Raw genomic sequence first — 22598 nt, 5'->3', positions numbered from 1 at the left:
GAACCAAAAGAGGAAGTCTGTGGTTCCTGTTTTTTGAGGTGAGGAAATTCTTTTAATTAATTAATTTAATTGTTGGCACTAATTAGCAGGTATTGGTGTCACGCTCACTACAACTAGCATGCTAGCTTACCTCATTAACTAGCTATTTAGCCAGCAAATGAAAGTGCCTTGGGTTATTCTCCGGACAATATGTCCAGACGCCCATCTGTGCGCCCCACCTCTTTGCCTATTTTTGGATTAGCTGTGAGTTAGGTGGAGTCAGGCACAATTTATATCCAAAATGTCAAATCTGTAAATCTTTGTGAGGAGCTGATTATGTGATGTGAAGCTGTAACTATTAGTAGAGACATTAAAACGAAAACATTAGCTTTAACCTTGTGAAAATTATATTTACATTAAGAAGTTCATAAAAATTGCACTATTTATGTGTAGATGTAATTTAATAATGTCACAAACACTTTGACATTTAATTACTATGGATAAAAGACACAATTCCTGTTTGGCATTATTACCCGCTAAACAACAGATCTTCTCCAGAGGTGTATTTTAGCTCCAGTAGCCAATAGTTTGTCTTATATAAGATATAATGTTAGTCCATGTTTTAGAGCCACTCTTATGCAGCAGTTTCATGCATTAGTGTCAGCTAACCACAGCACAAGTAAAGAGCTGTTATGGTACATTTGTGTACCTTTGCCTCTTACCCTGAATTTAGTTTCAGACAGAATCTAAACAGGATGGCATGAAAATATAACAAAATAAAATCATCCAATATTCACTTTCTGATGAATCTCACATCATTTTATTATATTGATCATTCATCCCTGACAGGGAAACGGACCATTATGGCACAAATCCAACAAAAGAGGAGGCAGAGGAGAACAATGAGGAGTGTTTGAATTGCATCACAGCACATTAAAGGCAAGGAATAACTCTGACCTGTCACTACCTTAAATGAAGCGTGACAGTACGTGGGATGCAGAAATATTACAGCGGCTGTAAATGTGCCCTCATTAAGCCCCAGTAAGCATTAACACAGCTTCAAGGATTCAGACAAAATAAAAACTGTTCCAGCTATGCTTTTCAGAAAAATATTGAAATAGTTTTTCTCACTCATCAGTGTATAGACAAACACAACTAAAATCAGCTTCTCACATGTTTACACTGATAGCATCATAGGATAATCCTCCACACAGGTCTCTGAGTAAAGGATAATTCTCAGAAGCTGGTCACTGATGTACCACTCAAAATGAGCAACTGTCAACATCGCCATATTTCTCTGAAGCGAAGAAAGTGGTCTGCAACCTACCTTGCATCCAAACATCAATGACAAAGTGCTGCTGGTGCAGGCAACTTTGCAGTGGCACAACACTGGGGTGCACTCTGGGTTTTTCATTATTGGAGACATCCCTTCAAAAAAAAAAAAAAAAAAAAAAAAAGCAGCTGGACAGACTCTGCTGTGGCACCAAGCTTCACTGCACGAAGACCAGATGAGATCAACTACAGTACAACTGAACTAGAAAGCTGGAAAGAGTCTTCAGGACAGCGTGGTTTTTCATATAGGCTTTTTCTTACACACACACATACACACTCTTCTTCCCACTCTCTCTCTCTCTCACTCACTCTCTCTCTCTCTGTGCCCACTGTCTCTATCCATTTCTCTCCCCCCTCTCTTCCCACTTTGTCTTGATCACCCTAACCATCCTCCTCCTCCTGTCAAGGCTCATTTCTTTGGAAATGTAACTTATCACCAGAATAATAACTCATATTTATCCTTAATTGGTGCAAATTTGCATTTAGAAAAGAAAGTATTGTCACTGATTTTGTTTTATTTACTGTATAACATGCATGTACAGTATACTAATTATTTAGCTTCTGTGCACATAGCAGCAGATCAACATCTCTCTGTTGATGTTCTATGGCCCACAGCTGGGCAAGCTGTCACAGACATATTAAAACTTCAATCAGCAAATTTTATTGTCAGGTTTCAAAGCACAATGAATCTCAGTGATCACAGCAATAAAAAACTAAATAACATCTTAATTAGATTATTGATTATATTCTCAAGCATATTAAAATGAAGCTGTGTGAAGTCATTAGTTAATGCCTAACAGAGCGATGCATTCATGTGCACTGAAAAATGGCCTCCCAATCAAAGTCATAAAGAGGAGCTTTTCAAGGAGGCATATCACTAGTCAGAACATTTTGCCTAGCTTACCTCATGTGGTGATATTCTATATTTTACTTATTATCAACTAATCTCCTGTGCAGACCCAAACCAAAAACTAACAGATTCTTCCAACAAGTAACATGTATCCAAAGGCTCATGCAGTATATCTCATTCCTGTGAGCCACAGAGCTCCATTGTTTCAAGAAACTGTTAAACACACATCAGTTAACCACACTGTTTCTCTAGGTGACATTTCCTTCATCACCATGAATGCACACACTGTCGTTTCCTACAGTGTATTAATCCACCGCTGAAAATAGTCCCCAAAATATAAACTATACTTGTGATGTACTTGAAATCAGATTGAAAGACACTGACACAGTGGATTCGTGGACAGTAAAAAACATAAAATAATGGCAGCTTTGTCCCTCCTCCATTGCTTCAACACTCTAAGCAACCATACAACATCTGTAATTTAATTCATACAAAAGTCACTGTAATTATCATCACACTGCAGCTGTTTGATTTGTTATTTGATTGATGAAGTGTTGCCAAACCAAAAAAGTCTGATAACTTACACATAATGTCAAAGAATTCTAACAATAATAATAATAACAACAATAATGATAACTAGAAAATCCCTGGAGAAATTTTGAATGGGCCTGCTGCTTGGTGCGTGTAGTTCACTCCTCACGTTTCAATCTGTACAAAGGACATTACTTTCGGTTTCAATCATGTCGTAGAGATTTACCCTGACACTGATCTCAGTCACTGCAGTTGTCCCGTAAAAAGCCATTTGAAGCTGTCACAACTGGCCAAAAATAACTTCACACCGATGGTTTCAAACCCATATTTGTCCCCACAACCATAGTGAGACATGTATGCACACATGTACATGCCCTAACAGAAGTTGATCTGCAATAAAGCTAAACCACTATATCCCCATATAGATGATAACTTCTAAGATTGAACTTTTAAGACCTTTACCTTTACTTTACCTAGTACCTTTTTCAGACTCTCATTTTGAAAGTGTCTGTGCTTCTGTGTTTGGCAGTATAAATTGCATGAGGTTTTGTACAACAGAGCCAATAATTCCACTTTTAATTTGAAGGTTAATCCAAATCGTGGAGAGGCTGATTGTGTGAATCTTTTGTTACCAAGTTAAGACACTTATACAGTTAATATCCATATGGTTTTGATGGAGTTTGTGTGTCTTTCAATGTATGTGTGTGTGTGGTGTTGGGAGCTGCGTAAGCTTAGCCTTCAAACAGCCCTTTGAAGTTGTCAGGACTGGCCAAAATGACCACAATAATGGTTTTTAACCAAAATTGTCCTCACAATTATAAGGAGATGTACACACACAGAAAAAAAACACACATCAATATGCACACACAAGTACATGCAAATACATGCAAATACACTGTGTTAATTTAACTTACAGTTGCTCTCATACCTGAGTTAAAAGGCTAAGAATTAATGAGTCTAATTAGCCAATCAGAATCAGCTTTGCCCATTTCTGCCCAGTACCACCTGCTCCTGAATTTGTATTGAAGTCAATGGCAGAGGTGGATGGGACTCCCATCACTGCAAAAGATGTCAGAATGAGACCAAAACTGGCAGTTAGCTCGGGTTAGTCAAGTAAAATCAATTTTTATTTGTATAGCGCCAATTCACAACATAAGTTATCTCAAGGCACTTTCCAAATAGAACTTCTCTTTATAATATTATTTGCAGAGACCCAACAATTCCCACCAAGAGCCAGCACTAGGCGACAGTGGCAAGGGAAGACTTCCTGTTAAGAGGCAGAAACCTCGAGCAGAACCGGACTCAGAGATAGAGACCAAGAGAGACAGCAAGAGAGAGCACAGAGGAAAAGAAAAACAACGTGCAATGATAACAATATTACTATAATAGTGATAGTAACGGCAGTAAGAGCAATAGTAATGTAATGGCAACTGTAGTGCTCCTACTGATAAAAATAGAAATCACAGGTAATAACATTAATAATTATCATTATGAATTAAAATAAATTTTAGCATGGTTAGCAAGCAGAGCTATGCCTAAAGATAGCAAACGTCGCTGAAGATGTAGTAAATATTACAATCCTCTACAGTGAAGTTACAACACCACCACCGAGCGAAAGAGAGAGAGGAAGAGAGACGCAGAATCAGAATAAATCCTGTCATCATTAGTGCAAGTAGTTTTATACGTTATTTCATTTAATGTTTTGTGGTCATGGTGGAAGACGGATGTGCAAGTTTATAAGTAAACTATGAATTAAATTATTCAAAAGTTCAGTGGAAAATTACTCTCTTCTCCAAGTGGAAAGACAGGAGAAGACAGGTGACGCCCCTGAAACATGCGCCAGCACCCAGGGGATAAAACAGTCTTGAACAATTCACACATGGTTAAAAAAAGTTAGAAACTCAAAGAAACTCAAGAGAGTAGAAACTCGGCGAGATGCTAAGAAGGAAGAAGATGCGAGAAGCGAGAAACGAAGCTAAAAGCTAGAGGCTGAAAAGCTGAAGCTAGAAAAATGATGCAGAAACTAGGAGCTGAGAATTTTGCTCAAAGCTCAAAGCCCGGCTCTGTAGCCATGTAAACTCTTAGCTCTAAGCTGCTCGCCACAAACTCATGGCTCTTAGTCATTTTTGCACTTTCCGCGTCCTTTATTTTCTTTGCCACAGGCTCCAAGTGACATCATTTTGTCTACATGTGCGATCTTTTATTTTTATAAGCCAAGTCAAGACCAACTGAACCAAAACAACAGAAGTGCTTCAGGGTAATTTTGTAACTTTTAATCAGCATCGAGTTTTCCTTTTTGAAGATTTTGACAACTTTAGAGTCATCTGGTCAACGCCAGTCTCCTCTAAAGTTATCCAGCCAAAGTCAAGAGCATTAGAGTTTATTTCGCATCAACCTGCAGGAGACACCAGCAGATAACATCTGCACGACCGCCTGCAGAGAAGCTGAGCAGAAATCAAGAGTGCCCGAGACAGAGAGTCTCCCAGCAAACTCCACCAGAGCTGAACCGCTGAGACACCAGCAGAATCCGTCATCGTGATAACGGGACACGGCCTCCAGGAGAATCCACCTAGATCCCACGTCTCCAGGGTTACCACGGTAACCACAGCCACCTGGGTTCCAGCCAAGGGTCTTCAGCTACAGCGCAACTCACAGTAGGCCGGTCTTAACACTCTGCTCATGACTGGGTTGATGTCGAAATATAGTGATATTTAATCATCAAACCTAATTGGTAGATGTAGTATCATTAATTGTATAGCCACAGTGTATAGCCATAACATATTCTCTCCCACCATTGCCAACTTATCACACTGCTCATTTCATTATTATTTTCATCTTTATGATTATTACACCTTGCATTTACTCTGTAGAGAGTAGTTTAGTCACAAGTCACATTGATAACTGCTAAGAGCTTAAAATAATCTTCTTCAACACTGTTGCAATTAAAACTTTTACAAATAACTCATACTAATTATTATCATATCCACCCCCTCGCCAGCACAAAATCACATGCAAACTGAACTGAGCCCTCTGACAGACCCACAACACTGCACACACGTCATCTGGCACTCAGCCCAGGTGAGAAAAACAAACCAGGTGAACATTACAAAACCACACACGTCACACACAGTTACACCCTACTGGGTCTAACTACATCTCTTTGTCAGAATGTAAAGCTTCCTGATGGTCTGTTTGGACAACTGTGACTTCTAATGTAGACTCTATTATAAAATGAATTTTAGTTTAAGTCTACATGAGTGCAGTGAGAGCATTTGGCATACTTAGCGGAAACTATCACAGTAAATAAAATATGTTTGCTCAAGTAAAAAACAGACTGTGACTGCAACTTACAAAGTGCAAACATGAACATCTGTGCAAATAGAAATTCGATGTAATGAAAACATCTTTGGAACTGGGTCTGAAAACTCTGTTTTTCATATTTATTGTGTCTACGCTGTAGTGTCTTTAAAGGAACATATTGTGGTTTTCAGGTTTTAGACCTGAGCTACATCATGTATTCTCACTTAAGATTTACTAGACTGACCAGTTGGAAAATTATTCAAGTATATCCTGTCAGTGGACATGCAGTTTAACACACCTGACTTTGACTGTAGAGTACGCTGCATGAATTTCCCTGTTACCAGACACTGTGCAAATCTGATGAAATTCTGTGCAGTGAAAACACAGTGCTGTGTATCATGCTGACTCAATACACAAAACAGCATGGAACCCTCCTGCAGCTGTTTCAGAATTCTCTCTCACATGCAATAGCTCATTAGTCATCAGCCTGCAGAGGATGTGATCATTAAAAGTCAGGTGATGGTGCAATATTGTAGATGAGGACTGTGTAACACGTCTGCAGTAGGTGCAGGATCAGAGCCTTTGAAAATATCTTGGCAGCCACTCTGAAGTCCAGTGATATCTGAACTGAACCACTAGATGGAACTGTAACACTAAGAATATTACACTGTTCTACTTTGAAAATAGAACGAGACAGTAAGTAAAAACTCAATTCCAGCCCACTGTAATAAACTGTGACTGAGCTCAATGAAGATTAATTAACTAAGGAACCTGTGAGAAAAAATTCACCAGGACATGTCATCAAAGAAAAAAGTAAATGTGCGCAAACAAAATGAAAGCAAACACTGTGCTGTCTCACAGTAACAAACAAACCTAAGTACTGTTCGACTGTTTGCCATATTTCTATTGATTCTATTGATATTACTATTTTACATACATATTCAGGGGTGGACAGTAATGACGTACATTTACTTACATTTACGTTACTTAAGTATATTTTCAGAGTATCTGTACTTTACTTGAGTATTATTTCTTTTGGAAACTTCTGACTTTTACTCCACTACACTTACAAGACAAATATTGTACTTTTGACTATGAAGTACTGATTACTTTGAAGCAGCTTTTAGTCTATGGAATTTATTTTATTTTATTTTGAAAATGTGATAGACCATACACTGTGTCCATCACAGAGGAAAACACAATCAAGCCAACTCCCACTCTGTCAGTCATGTTGTGCTTGTTGCATTTCCATTTTTGAACAGGTCAGCTTGAACTTGGCAGTGGCAGGTCTTTTTCAATTTTAGAATTTAAGAAAGATTCCTTTAGTTTTAAATGTTTGTTGTTTACCACGACCATAGATAATTATCAATGCCGAAAAAATAAGAAATACGAAAACAACAACAGTTCCTTTTGTTGATTAAGTTGTGTTTTTATAACCATTTCTATAGGGTTTGTATCATATTCCCAAACTTTTTATTCTGCAGGTTCTACAGTAAGTCAGTGCTTCAGTAGGTTGTTGCAGGGTCATTAGGTTTTGTAAATACACTGTGAAACAATAGCCTACAACAATATGTTGAGAAAAATGTAAAAAGGTAAATGTTTTTTATTTTAATTAAAAAAAAAAAAAAAAAAAAGTACAAGTATTATCAAAAGCAAGTACTCCAGTACTTTAACTCGAGTAAAAATTTGACTAAACAACTTTAACTTGTATTGGAGTAATATTTGACCAGGAGTATCTATACTCTGGCTCAAGTAATGGAGATGTGTACCAGCTCTGTTTATATTAAATTAATCTTGTAAACTGAACTATGTCACTGATGGATGGTTTATCACACACAGCACTTCCTCCACACTCAGGTAATGAAACAAAAACATCCATTCAAGAAGAAACACTGTCGTACAAGTGGCTGTGGTTACGCATCAACCTGAATGCAGCCACATTCTTTTTTAATGTGAAAGACATCAATGAAATATATAATGTCTATATATTACAGGGAATAGAGAAATGACACATCATAAATCTTAAATATAATTTACATAATTACAGTATTACAAAGCTAAAGTTAAGTCATTAATTAGTTGTGTATTTTACAACACAATGAATTAATGCTTTAATGTTACAAAGAAGTTTTGTCTCTATTGTGTTGAGGAAAACATAATAGTGAGATGTGGCTCCCAGGTGTTTTTAATAGTTTTTGGACAAGATTGAAGGAATAATATTATGCGCATCATGTTTATGGGATTTGTTTACAATAATCAAAATACAGAACAACGTCAGATTTAGTAAAGAGTTTGAGAGTTTTCTTCTATTGATTGTTAGAGGTCAGTTGGTTTGTTAGTTGATGTGACCAAAGGTAACATAAATAAGAGAATTTGTTAAACACTTTAATTTGAAGAGAAAGGAAATAGTCATGTTAGTGACAACAGATAATGTTACTGTCCTGGATGAAAGATGTGACTGAAAATATGATGCAGGGATTCATTATGTTTCGTATGTAACAAAACTACATGCAATAAAGTTCATGGGCTGGGTCTCTTCAAATACCAACTGAATATTCCTCATTCTGCCAATTGGGTGAAAGACAAAGACAGCTAAAAGGCTGTGACAATGGTTTCTATTTTTGGTCCCTTCAGGGGAGCTGTCTTACCTTTCTCTTTCTCCTACGTTTCTACCTCTTAAATTCCCCTATGTCCAGTACAGAAAGCCAAGGGGGTTTTCCCCTCCAAACAATACCAGCATTCTGACAAGAGAAAGGACGAGCCAGAGAGCAAGAGAGATAGAGAAGACAGAGAGGCAGCCAGAGAAACAGACCGAGACAGAAAGCATGAATGGGCTAGAGGCCACTTTACTGGCTCTTATAAAGGGAAGCCGTTAGACAAAAACAAGTGTAGTCAACATGCTTTTCCTCTCGTTATCACAAACAGTTCCCTTGCACAAATTAGACGGATCCAACTGGCTGGTAACAGACAAGATGGTTCAGATGTGTCAAGATGAAAACATCTCTCCAGCCAATATTTTGTTGTTTAACTAACAGGACTAAATATTAATAGTGTTTGGACAAAACTAGTACAGGACAGCAGACAACATTCATGATGGCAGTTATGTGACAAAAACTGCTACTGCTGTTCAACTACAATGTGACCAAGATCACTGCACATGGAGACTATCAGCGGTTTAAACCACACACCTGTGCATGTGGAGCCTAACTCCACAAAGTACATCCTATCTATCCTCCTGTGAATGACAGCTCACGAGACTACGGCTGCCACAGGATTCATTGGAGGAATTAGGATTTGTTGTAGCTGGAACTGTTATTTTGTGCACTGACATAAAATCTGTCCAAAGAACAAAACAACACGCTGCTCGCCAACATCAAACAAAATCCTTTTTCTCTATTTCTGTAATGCTGTGATGGTACATTGTTACATTTATAATACCTTAATCCCACACCTGGAGATTAAACACAAGATTCAGATGAAACTGAAATTAAAACTGCAAAGCAAAAATAAAACATAAGGTAACAAAAATTACCAATGCAACTTAACAAATCTTGACAGTTTTGGCATAATTTCTATCTGATATCACTGTGCACATCAAAGCAATTACTGACAAAGTCTGGCAGGTGAAGATGCACAATATGCTGTTATAAGCATACTAACAGGTCATGAAAATTATCTAATCCACGTCAGTAGAAGGTCAAAGTGAAAGTGAGCAAGCCCAAAGTAATGCTCAGTACACTCAGACAAAACTGCAGCAGGAAGTCAATCTGTAAACTGTGATGGATGTTTTCAAAAGAGCTGAGGTAATAATTTTACCATTCACCTTCATTTTCACTTAAAAATACACGAGCTGTAATAAACCAATATTTCCCTTTTAAAGGAAGTAAACCAGGCCTGTCATCGTTTACAGAGCTGAAACACAGTCGCAGTTTAATTTAGTTTTATTACATTTATTTGTCATGAATCATGAACAGAATCAACAACAGAGAAGAGATTCTTTATACCAGATTTAGCTACTTGCTACTTTCCATATATACACAAACACTGCAAAATGTACACATAAACAAGCGTAAGCTGGAAACCACCACATACTGAAACTGATTCATTTTTCAGTCAACTCAGCAATTAACTGTTTTAGCATGACGTCCCGCCTTATAACATTAGCTGTTGTGAGAGTGGAGCAGACCTCCTGCTTCTGGTACACAAAAGGAGCTACTCTACCTCACCACTGCAATTTACATGTATAAATGATTCAGTGGCTGAGGGCTATGAGCCTGTATAGTTGAACGTCACTGTTGTAAGATTTCAGTGACAGACTGCAGTTTCAACCTCCTTAGCCCAGACTGCAGGGTAAGCTGGCAGCAAATTTAAACACACATGGCTATGCAGACACACACATATGCACACCCACCTCAAAACTAGAGTCTCTCTACCACACTCACATATCACCTGTAAATACTAAACTAAGAATGGCCTTAAAGTCTTTCCTTACCTCCACACTCTTTTCTTTCTCCTCCTGCATGCCTGTGTGTGAAGCTGTGTGTTTGAGTGTATGTGTGTGTGTGTGTCTGTGTGGAGATTTAACCTGCTATCTCCCTAGCTGAGAAGTGCTCCCTTCAAAGTACTCCCTGCTCTCCAGCAGCACTCACACTAACTGCTCATTGTGCCGATGTGGGTGTGTGTGTGTGTGTGTGTGTGTGTGTGAGTGTGTGAGTGTGTGAGTGTGTGTGTGTGAGTGTGTGAGAGAGATAGAGAGACAGTGTGAGTGTGTGTGCAAGCGTTGTCAGTTTTGTGGAACAGCAATGAATTGCTTCCCCATCGCTGCATCGGCAACTGCGGCAAACAAGTTCCCTCCCACACCCCGCCCCGCCGTAGGGAGTTCAGCCAAGAGGGAACCACAGGCTGGATAGACTCTGCTGCAGCACGGACGATTCTCAAGGCAACACACAATATAGGACAAAAGAATTTGACAGAAGAAAGACGACTATGTGATCATTTAAATCAGTGGCTGTGAGCATAAGTTTGGAGAGTTATGTTGCTCCGTGGGAGCAAAGCTTGTATCTATAGTGTTTTTGAATGAAACCACAGGAGTAACAGCTCTAAACTGGTCAAAGTAAATCTTTTACAAAGTTGTCAGTGCAGCTGCTGTTTTATCTGCTTAATTGTGTATTAGTCTGGTGAAAAATAAGCATAACCTAATGCTGCATTCACAATGTGTGAGTAGGAGGAATTTACATTTTTTTCAGTAGGAGAAAACTCATAAATTCCACTTGCTGTGCTTGTGCATGAAACAAAAGTCTAATTTTCTAATCTCATCTTCTGCCTGTTTGTACAGTGAAACTTGATTAACAGTGATATGTCAATGTTTTTGGGTTTTTTTTATTATTATATTATCCATTACAAAGCCAACACTTTTAAACTGATTTATCAATTAATTCAAATTAGGAAGCATCTGAACATTAAAAATTATGTTGATAATGAAAACAGAGGGAAGATTGGTGCATGTACATTTAAACACACACACACACACACACACACACACACACACACACACACACACACACACACACACACACACAACTGGTTTTATAAAACACAATCACTGGTAGCAAAAATGCATGTGTGCTGTTCAAAGTGACATAAATAAATAGTGCAAAGTTTGATAAATATTACAAGTATTGCAGCCATCACAACAATTAACCACAACAGCACAATGGAACGGAAGATGTTGGTGAATTGTTTCAACTTGAGAGGAATGGCATAATTTCAAGATATTAACATCTAATATGAGAGAAAGTATCAAAGGCAAATAGGTAATAGCCCAAGATTAAGACTTTCTGAATATGTCAGATATCTGGAAAATAATAGTAGTAGCAGTAATAGTAGAGTGGTTTAATTTAAGAGCAATTTTTTTTTTAAATTAATTGCTAATTAATTAAATTAATCTTAAAACTTAATCTTATTTTCCATGCCAAGTTTATCTCGGCTCACTCAGAAAAAAAATATTCAGTTCAATACAGCCACTGTGTCATTATTAGTCCTATAATAACATCCTGGGCCTGAACAGGACGTCAGACTGTCTCTACCTGCAGTCTTTCACAAATTTAATAGGCAATAGATTTCATTCAGAATGTTTATTTCTACTTTTATTGCTGCCTCACATCTGTTCGATTGTTTAAGTAATAAACACATTGCAATTGTTGATTTGGCACCAGGTATTATTAATTGTACACATTTGACAGTTTAGACACTAGAGTAAGTAAAATTTTGGGTTTGCTACTAACTCAGTGCTCAGTTTTTGCTGGACAGGCCATGAGCCAATGCTACATCCACAAATGTCTGTGACTGAGTGAGTGAGTGATAGAGTTGAGTGATTGATAAACTGTGGACGGTCATTTGTGCCAATAACGTCTTAGAGATTTCATGTTTAGATGTCATTAAAAGCATGTTAACAGAGCGCCTTGGTGGCTCACGTGGTGGAGCGCATATCATTTGGACTTGGTCCTTGCCGAGGCAGCCTGGGTTTGACTCCGACCTGTGGCCCTCTCTCTCTCTTTAACTTTCCTGTCACACTCTCACTGTAACCATAATAAAGACAAAAAAGCCCCCAAAAAATAACTTAACTTAGCTTAACTAGGGGTGAAACAGTATACGTACTTGTACCATGCCGTTCGGTACAGAATGTCCAGTTCGGTTTATGCTGCAATCCAAATGAATATAATCTAGCTTCAAATACTTTTTATGATTTTGTAATTATGCCTGTAATTATGTTTTCTCCAGATAACAGAGCTTTGTTATCTGGAGATAACAGGATAAAAAAATATTTGCAAGTAAGGCCTTTCTCAGCTTCCATACTTAGGTATGCTATTGTTTTTTTAAAGAAATGTGTGCCTTTATGTGCATTTCTTTCAAACAAGTTATCTAATTTGAAATGATGGCCAGTTTGCCACTGGGTTACACGTTTACAATTACACATTTATGTTTACAAGTTAAATTCATAATATATTACAGAAAATGTAATGATGTAATGATTTTCATTTTTTCACTTTACCAATAACATACCAAACCGCAAAAAAACTGAGGTATGTACTGAAATGTGAATTTTGTGTACCGTTACACCCCTAATGTTAACAGGTACAGGTTTGGTTGTGTTTTTTCACGGCTTAATTTAACAAAACGTGACAACTTCTCTGGTTGGGGCCAATGAGGGACTTTCAATCAAGTCACTCCTACACATTCATGAGGAGGGTTGCATCAATGTTGTAAAACAACAAGCAGCACATTGTGCAAAGGAAATGTATTGAAACGGAAGCTGGAGTTGTAGTTCAGAAGGATCATGTTTAAAGTTTCAGCATGGGGCACATGAAAGCTAGCTGGTGATTCATTTCAGTTACCAACGACTTCACTCTTCTTCCCTGCTCTGTCTTGCTCTGTGTGTCTTGTGTTTAGTTATTCCTCTGCTTCCTTTGGTGATAATGGTACATGTAATAAATATAATTTATTTGCCATATTGGAGATGAGGCTCAATTAACTGGAAGCACAGTCTGATGATGGAACAGTCTATAATGCAAACAATAATTAAATAAGAAATGGATTTTCACTGCCAGCACTCATGCTCATGTGACAATAGCCTATTTATTTTTTTGTTGACAGCACGTTGTGTTATTGCACTTTGAAATGTTTTTTCATTATATATTGAAGTTTATAAATAAGTGTTTTGGCATGCCTGGCTGAGTGACACTATCTAGTTAAAAGAGCATTTTGTTATGTATAATCACATCCAGTGGTGACTTTTACTCCACTACACTTAAAAGACAAATATTGTACTTTTGACTCCATTTCTGATGTGAAGTGAAGTACTTATTACTTTGAAGCAGAGCTTTTGGTCAGAGAAATTTATTTTATTTTGAAAATGTGATTGACCATACGCTGTGCTGATCACAGGAGAAAAACCGATCACAGCTAACTTACACTGTCAATCATGTAGTACTGCTGCATGTTTGAACAGCTTAGTTTGAACTTGGCAGTGGCCTAACATGGCTACAAGATAAAGATGAGGCAGAAGATTCTTTAAGTCCATCTATAAATTTTTGTAATTAAATAAAGATTCATTTTGTTTTAAATGCTTGCAGTGTTTAACATGACAACATGATTTTTTTCCCATCCAGCCAAGGTCTGGATCTTTGGGGACATCTACAACCTCTTGCAGCAATGATGGAGGCCCTGCACCACCTCCACATGCAGTGTCCGCACATGAAGATCTTCTCTTCCCAAACATAGACACAGTGTCTTATACTGTATGATAATATAGTATTTTAATGTAACACTTGTGGCCATAACATTGTTCAGTTTTATCAGCTATGCTCTTCCTTGTTCCCTACCCCCTCATTATCTTTGTCAACATTTGAGTTTATATTTCATAGTCCTCAGCCATTATAGTTATGTATACCAGTGTGCTGTTTCAACAGCATCACTTAGAGGGAGATTTACTGGAGCAAATAAATATTAACTGTCTCACACATTAGGACTCATGATGAATAATGATTATACTTGTTACTAAAAATTCTGTTGCACTGTTGATTCAACTACCTATTTTTATTATGCAAACTTAACATATGACAGTGAAATTCTGATTTAACTTCATCCACTGTATTTTTTTTATTTTAAATAGTTGCAGTTGATTGTAAATTGTACACTACAGTATTTAATTAATCCAGTGTTCAAAATTGTTTAAATTAATGTAGTTTATAATGTCCTATATGGTTATTTATGAAGCTCTTACTTTAACTTTGTTGATGGTTTTTGTAGAATGCATCTGGTATGATTTTTCACAATAGTAACATGCACAGCATTGTGTGACTATTTCTATGTTAGCTTTAATCAACAACATAAATACTACAAATGTTTAAATGGTACTGTCCGACAATACTGACAATGAAGGATCAAAAAACATGCTGATATTAACTGGTAAATACTTTCACCTGTGGAGGTGGTGACAGTGCTAGAGTTAATCCATCACTTAATCACAGTTTAATATTTATAAATTCTGTTCTTAAAAGTGCTGCTACAATCACCTGTCAACAACAGCAGAAATTAAGTTGCAGGTAAGAAACTGAGCCTGTGAATACTAAATACTTAATCAACAGTTAGTCTGTCATTTCATCAAAGGAAGCTGAACTTGGAGTAGTTTTCTAGCTTTGTCCATGCAGCCTCCCTTCTCCACAACCAGATGAATGGAAACAAATGGGCTGCTCCATACATGAGGTCCTCCTTCTGTTGGCACAGATCACTCAGTTTTCACAGTGTGGAAACCTTTCAAACAACAGTGAAAGACAAACACTTGAGTTAAGAAGTGGTGGATCACAGTTAATCACAAACATCTAACAGCTGTCAGGATAGGTGCATGAATGTCTACTTCAGTTGAGGACTGTTTTGAGTATTAAATTAACAATCTTCTGTATGACAAATATTTTTGTACACATTTTGTATACGTCACGTTATAACTTAAACTATCACAACGTCTTATTTGACAATGTATTAACAAACAATAATGCTGCACATTACACTAACGCATATCACTTAAACTGGGTCACATGTACAAGAAACAAACCAAATGCTGTTAGATTAACGTTGATTAAATTCACCTTTTTGTTGGGCTTTGACTGAACACCTCCATGGGCTAACCCAGGTTGAGACAGGTTATCAGCCCATCGGTGCCAGGTACTGTTAGCATAGCAATCGCTTAGTTATCAGCTAACACTAGCACTAGCTGGCTAGCTCGGTTAGCAAGGTGCATCTTCACCTGAACTATGATATTAACAGGGATGCTAATTTTGGCTAGCAAAAACATATGCTTAAAACAAAATGTACTTACTGGAAAAAAATTGAACCGCTGACTCCTCAGAGTGTCTTTTAGAACAATTGAACGCCTAACGACATTTTCAGGCAAACAACATGTTAGAGCTAACACTGATGAACTGAAAACACAATGACAAGTCAAATGTCCTATCCATCGCTCTGGCCTCTATCCGGATTAATAGGCAGGTCCCCCTGTGTGTCAATCACGCAGTAGCCATGCCTTAAACCACTTTGGTTTAACGTCTATTTTCTTTTAAATAATTTGAAAAATGAACATAATGTTGTATTGAATAAAACTTCAAACTAGCAATTCAGACCATAAACACGTAATGAAAACGTTTGCTGAGGTAATAAAACAATTGACAAGTAAGGTCATATTCCTATAGACTTCAGTACAATCGGACTTCTATTTGCAACCAGTGGAGTCGCCCCCTGATGGTCATTCGATAGAATGCAAGGTTAAGGCACTTCCGCATTGGCTTCATTTTCCAGACCTGGAGTTGAAGTCCGTTTTTATATACATACTATGGGTCCAACATGACTGGCAGGGAGTTTTACCTACACTGTAAACCTTTGATGTAAATTTACAGTGAAATCTGGACAGTATTCTTCTGTATCGATGTAATACAGTGCCATATTGTAAACTGCAATGCAATTTAGGAGAAAAAAAAACATGATTACGGCACTTTCAGAGAATGCCATTATCTACAAAAAGTTACAGTAAACTTTACTGCAAACAGCTGAGCATCCTGGGAAGGTGAAAGAGAAGTGTGGGATCTAAAGTTTAAAAAATAAAACAACATAACAAGATCTTGCTCAAGGGTTAGGGCTGTTTTCACAGTTTGAATTTTATTTTTGTTGTTTTCTACCTTGGAGCCCATTTACCAACCAGTGTCTGTCACCACGACAGCACAGCCTCACTACAACCTGCTCAGCCCTCTGTCACAAATGTCAAGAGCTGGATTGATAAAGAAAACTCCACTGAGTAAGGTATGGCACCATTTTTATTCTGCCTCAAAGTGCCGAAATGTTAGAAAATGTCACACCACTATCCTTGTCAAGGAGGTAAAATATAATTTTTCCAGTTCAAATTTCTGTCATCTAGAGCAGTGTTAACAAAGTTGTTGAAAAGCTTTGTATACACAGTTTTCTAGCTAGCTACAATTAGCACGTCAGTATTTTGTCTTTCACATTAACATTAAAACAACACTGTTGCTTTGCTGAAAAATAACTGAACTACTCAAATGTAGTGAGGTAGTAAGTCTAATCTAGTACTTTGTTCTCCAGTTTGCAGAAAGAGTCATTCGAGACTTTTTTCACTAAGACCTTTCTAGAACCATGCTCTTAATCCACTGTTTTTGTCGATTGTGCCAAACTGTTGCAAAGCGCTGGCTAATGTGAATTTTATAATAAATGATGTTGGGGTGCACACCAGAAAATTTCTTGTGAGCACCAGGAACGCAAAGATTTTTTTTCCCCCACAAGTTTTTTTTTTTTTTTCTTTCTCTCATGTCCCCTTAGGGCTCCATATTTATCAGAACCTGTATTGACATTAATCCTGAGCAGCACAAAAGTTGGCCATGAGAAGAAGAGTGGGAAGATGGTCAAAAAGAAAGTAATGAATTTGCATGTAGTAGTAGTAATAGTAGAAGCTTCTAAATACAAAATACATATAGTAGATTCAAATACAGTTACATACTGTAAATATACAGTAATTTACTGTCAAAACTGTGACCAGTATTATGTTGTAGATACAAGAATACATACATACATTATCTAATAATACACTGTAATTCTAAAATACATTGCCAGTTAATTGCTGCAAATTTACAGTCTTGCAGTTTACAGGTTAAATACCAGAGTGACCAGAGGGAAAAAAAAGATTTCTGTACGAAAACTAGTTCAGCAAGAATATCCATATCCTGAGTGGCATTACTGATTTATGTGGATTTCAGCAGAAATCAATGTAAAACAGTGCCAATAGATCACTCAGTTATTGATCACAGAGAACACTCATGGAAAGACAGTTCAGAAAGTGAAGAGGGAAGGAGGGAATAGAATGGGAACATTGCTGAGTCTTGCTCCTCTGCTGTGGAGGGAGGCAGACAACTAAGGGAAAGGAAGGGAGAACTTGTTAAATGTGATGATTCATCGGCCACCATTGCAGCAGTGAACCAAATTCGGTTCAAGGTCTGAACGGATATGTGCGTTTGTCAGGTCTTACTGGGATGCCAGTAATGTAATGATTGTGTCTGTACACCACAACCAAACTGCCATCCAAGCCAGAAAGCTGATCCATCCCATTCACACAGCATCTAAGTCACCTGTGATCTGTTTAAAGCAAATGTAAATGTCATTACTGCCTCTCTATAGACTGATTTATCTTAGCTATGTCATAACTTCCACCTTTGTTCAATCAGAAAGGTAAGCTGCTGCATTAACCTAAGATCTTCTAGCAACTGCATAAGCAACTTGTAACAATTTATAAAAATATACAACAGTGCTCAAACATCATGCCAGGGCCTGTGGTTTTGGTCACAAAGTAGAAACTCAGCCCCAAATACTCATTTGCATCTTGGTGCAAATTTGGTCCTATTTTTAGGACTAGGAGCTAAAGCATCTGATCATCTTTCTTTAATTAATCCTGTCCCTGATAATATTTAACCTCATGTCACAGGCTTAAAGGTGATAAAGAAGATCTCTTTTTCCACTACAAATGGTGGATTTCCCAAGACAGGGACATGATTTCACCCACCTGTCAGGGCATGTAAGAAAGCATAACAGCAGTTTGTGTGCAAGATGTGGTACTGTTGTAGGTATTATTAAACAACATGATTAGATGGGCTCACTTGGATAAGTTAGTCCTAGGTTGGTTTTTAGTATGATTCCTTAAGGAGTGATTCTGAGATGCTTAATAATTACACGTACACAATATGTAGATTGGTATGCCCTATATCAGTGGTCGACAACTGGAGGTCCATGGGCCAAAACTGGCCCACCAGCAATAATATTGATAATGTGATTTTTATTTATCTTACAGTATCAGACTGACAGTTCGACATCAAGCTATATTGTCCAAATAGAGAATATTCCCCCACCTGAAGAATTCTTATTATACTGTTATCCATGTAGAGAGTGAATGACAGACACAAACAGTCACATCAGGCTGTGGGCTGCACTGTAGTCCATGCACAGCGCCTGGGTCATGGCAGCGACAGTTACCCACAGTCATGTCGTCATGCCTGTCTGAGTATCCTGTCAGTTAATACATGTGATTCTCAGATTTCTATATCTTTTCTCACTATAATGTGCAGATGTTTTGATTCAAAATCCAAAGCTCAGGAAATATCATCCATACAATTTATGACTTATGATTCATGACAACTTAGTCACAAAAATCTGTTTATTTAACTTTAATTGTGAATGTCTAGATTAGCATGGTATGAGTCACACCCGTGCTGATATTAAACACACAACAAATGCAAATACATATCATATTTGGTGTTCCAATATACAGTATACTCATTTCATCGCACTCCGATGCAGGAGTCTATTTTATGACAGCAACTGTGCACCATATAAATGTTGTTAGGCTGGCAGCTTTTACCATTGACCTTTTGCAGAAGTGAATGATCAAAGCTGAAACTGAGACTAGCCTACTTAGAAAGCTGCTATATTAGCCAAGGTTGTAGGTGGAGGTGACTACAGGGCTCAGTTTTGTGCTGATGGGTGCAAAGTAAGAATGTTGTGACTTGAATGAAAATGATCAAACAACATAATCAAATCAATGTTGTTAATAAGCATGGCAATTTGGAGACAAGATTAAAAACCGGTTATCGTACAAGCTCTGTCATCAGGCAGTTGTACTCACATAGCCGTTCAGATTTAGAAAAAGCATCCATAACAACAGAGCCAGTGAAAACACGTGCAAATAAAAAATAAATGGATAAAACATCACCTGTGTACCTGTTTGCCTGCACTCACGCGGAATCACATGCACATCTTCCTCATCCATTTTCACTTCCCTTCACACAAGTACAAACATGCTCCTGGAAGTCCCTTACCTGCATGTCTGACCTCAGAGCACAGTAGCATGCAAAAAACATGGCAGTGTTGTAGCAACATGAAGGAGGCCGATGGATACTGCTAAATCTTCCTCAAGGATTAGAAACTAAAAGCAAAGACAGTAGCGTATGGTAGAAGACGAGGTGGTAGCATCCCTGAGTGGGAGGAACACTTGTCTCATTGTACCACACTAAGGCAGAAAGACCACCTTTTCTGTGGGGAAATTTAAAACACCAATAAAAAAGCCTTTATGTGATGCAAAGCTCCATCGCAGCTCATAGGCAAGCAGGTCAGACTGAACTGTCCGGGGGGGGGGGGGGTCAATCGCAGGAAAGTCTGCTGGCTGAGTGTGATCAGCTTGTGCAGAAAGGGCTGGGAATGAAAAGGATATCAGAGAGAAATGGGACAAACGTGTAGAGTGTGTACACAAAGACATGAGAGTGTGATGTAAATGATTTTTGGCACACTATGAGTAATGTGTATCTCTGTGTGCACTTAAATTAAAGAGTATGTTTATTTCCACCATGTTGCACACCATCTTGGATGAAATATTTTTTCCTCTTATAGTACTCGCTCTCTCACTCACTGTTACATAACAAGCAGTGTTTCACACTGTCACCACCAGAGTGCTCTGAGGAAAAAGAGCTTTCAGCAGAGATCAAGAAAACTGAAAAATGGTGAGAGCGAAAGAGAACAAAGAAAAAATGACTGAGAAGTTTTGTTTGTGTACACAATATCACAAGTATTAATTATGGGCTAAAACTGTATGTAATACTTAGCAAACAAACGTTAATAGGAATTACTTTAGTTACTCATTAGTTACTGCATCCTGTGATTCATCGCTGTGTGTATTGTACAACAGTTTTATTAACAGGGTTTCCCACAGCGAGTTACAATGGAGGCAACTATTAATTCAGTATTTGTATTTTAACCAATTTTGGGAAGAAAACCAAAAACAAAGAAAACAGATGGATTTCACTCATTGATCAGTCATTGGTTTTTTATTTTCTTGCACTTCCACCTGATACAGTTGATGCTGCACGAACAGCAAACAAGCTAAAAACATTCACTCTGCTGCAGGCAGACACCAGGCAGAAGTAAGATGGACACCTGTTTCACCCGATACAGTGTGCATCAAGTTGAAGTTGAGTGATAAGACAGGTTGGGTGACTAAAACATGCCACCTCCTCTACTAGTTTCCTGTTGGAAACTCTGATGAGGACAACAATCATTAGACATTCAGTAATATAATCAATAATAATAGTAAATAACAATAAGAATTCGTATTACCACAGACACGTTCAGCTCAGTTCAAACTCATGACCATTTTATAACCTGTGATTCAGCCGCAGTGATGGCCTGACAGACCAGTGTGAGTACTGTGGTTCTAGATGTCAGATTATTAATGTCATGTAGCAGCTGCAGCACCAGGCTCATCTTGATGCCACATTAACTTTGTAGTTGGCTCACACCTGAGATAGCAAGTGGATTGATGATGCTTGATGTAAATTTAAAAAAAACTTTGCAAGGTTGAATGAGTAAAGCAATGGGAATGAACCTGAGGTTGAAGTCATAAGGAAAGAGGTTTGTCCCAGCAGGTGATGGGACATACCTTAACTTTGAGCTTTACGTATGATCCAGTGCTTTACCATGGATGAGCTCCTTACACAGAGATCTCTTTTATACCATGTTTCCACTTATATTATGTGCAAGTTGCAGGTTGTCCAATTTTATAAGTTCAGTACTGTAGTGTTGAAAAACAAGAAAAATTTTGCCCTTAATTTCTCATTAGGAGTTACATGTTTTAGACCATCCTGCATCCTGCTTTGGGAACTGAATTCACAGTTGTGTGTGTGGGAAAATGCACCAGTCGGCAAACTGAATGTAGGGGGAGGTATTAAAGATGTTGTATAGAATATATTTTTGGTGCCAGCCTTCCTGTTACCGTGGCAACTGTCTATCGATTCAGCAGCATTAGTGAACTGAGAACCAAACCAATCCCCCGCCCCCCACATTCTTTATTTATTTATTTCTTCCTCAGAGTGTGAAGTTGAGCTGGGGGAGGAAGAGAACGAAAGCTGGGATAAAGACGAGGGTGGAGAAGAAAGGTGGAGGAGGAAATCTGGGGGTGGATGAGTTAGAATGAGGATGAGACAGTTGGCATTCTGAACACAGCCACTGACTTGGCACTGCTAAATCAACATGATAAGCAGCAACATGGTGTATCTGATGAGAACTATTGTTTACATTCTATAATCAAAACATTAAAAATGACATGAGGATTCATTTTTAACATTTTGTACAGTTTTGACAAAATATGAACTATCCACCATGTTTCTATTTGCCTTGAAGTAAACTACAAACAGATCAGTATCACTTTCCATGTTTTAATCTTTATTTTTTCATGTAACACAAATGCTCTTTTTCACCCATGCAGGTTTATACTGTGGTCTGCACTTTCTGTTAGACTGTTAAATCATTGCAAACTTGTCAGCATGCACGTTTACTTTGATTTGCTTTCCTGTACCAACCAATTAAATTCCGCTATTTTCTACACCAACTGAAATAAAAACTCCTCATGTTTCTAGGACAAAGGACCGAGAAGGTTATTTAATGAGCCTGACACAAAATAACGTCAGGGGAGCAACATTTTGTGTCAATGAAACATTTAAATTTTTTTGGT

General features: G+C 37.8%; 1 protein-coding gene across 24 annotated transcripts in view; it reads right to left on the bottom strand.

Annotated features, from left to right (window-relative positions):
- Positions 1 to 22598, bottom strand: part of dlg2 (discs, large homolog 2 (Drosophila)) — a 213284-nt gene that overhangs the window by 122879 nt on the left and 67807 nt on the right. Inside the window, exon 1 of one of the 24 annotated variants that reach the window (XM_056398398.1) lies at positions 19915 to 20040. The exons of 20 other annotated variants lie outside the window; for them this stretch is intronic. In XM_056398398.1, the coding sequence (XP_056254373.1) occupies positions 19915 to 19956 (42 nt within the window). In that variant the 5' untranslated portion in view covers positions 19957 to 20040. Of the gene's footprint in view, positions 1 to 10484; positions 10819 to 19914; positions 20041 to 22598 lie in introns of those variants that run through there. 3 more of the 24 variants (XM_056398397.1, XM_056398403.1, XM_056398400.1) reach the window with 3 other exon arrangements.

This window comes from Seriola aureovittata, chromosome 15 (genome assembly GCF_021018895.1).
Source record: "Seriola aureovittata isolate HTS-2021-v1 ecotype China chromosome 15, ASM2101889v1, whole genome shotgun sequence".
NCBI classification, from domain to species: Eukaryota; Metazoa; Chordata; class Actinopteri; order Carangiformes; family Carangidae; genus Seriola; species Seriola aureovittata.
This window is presented reverse-complemented; position numbering and strand designations above follow the sequence as displayed.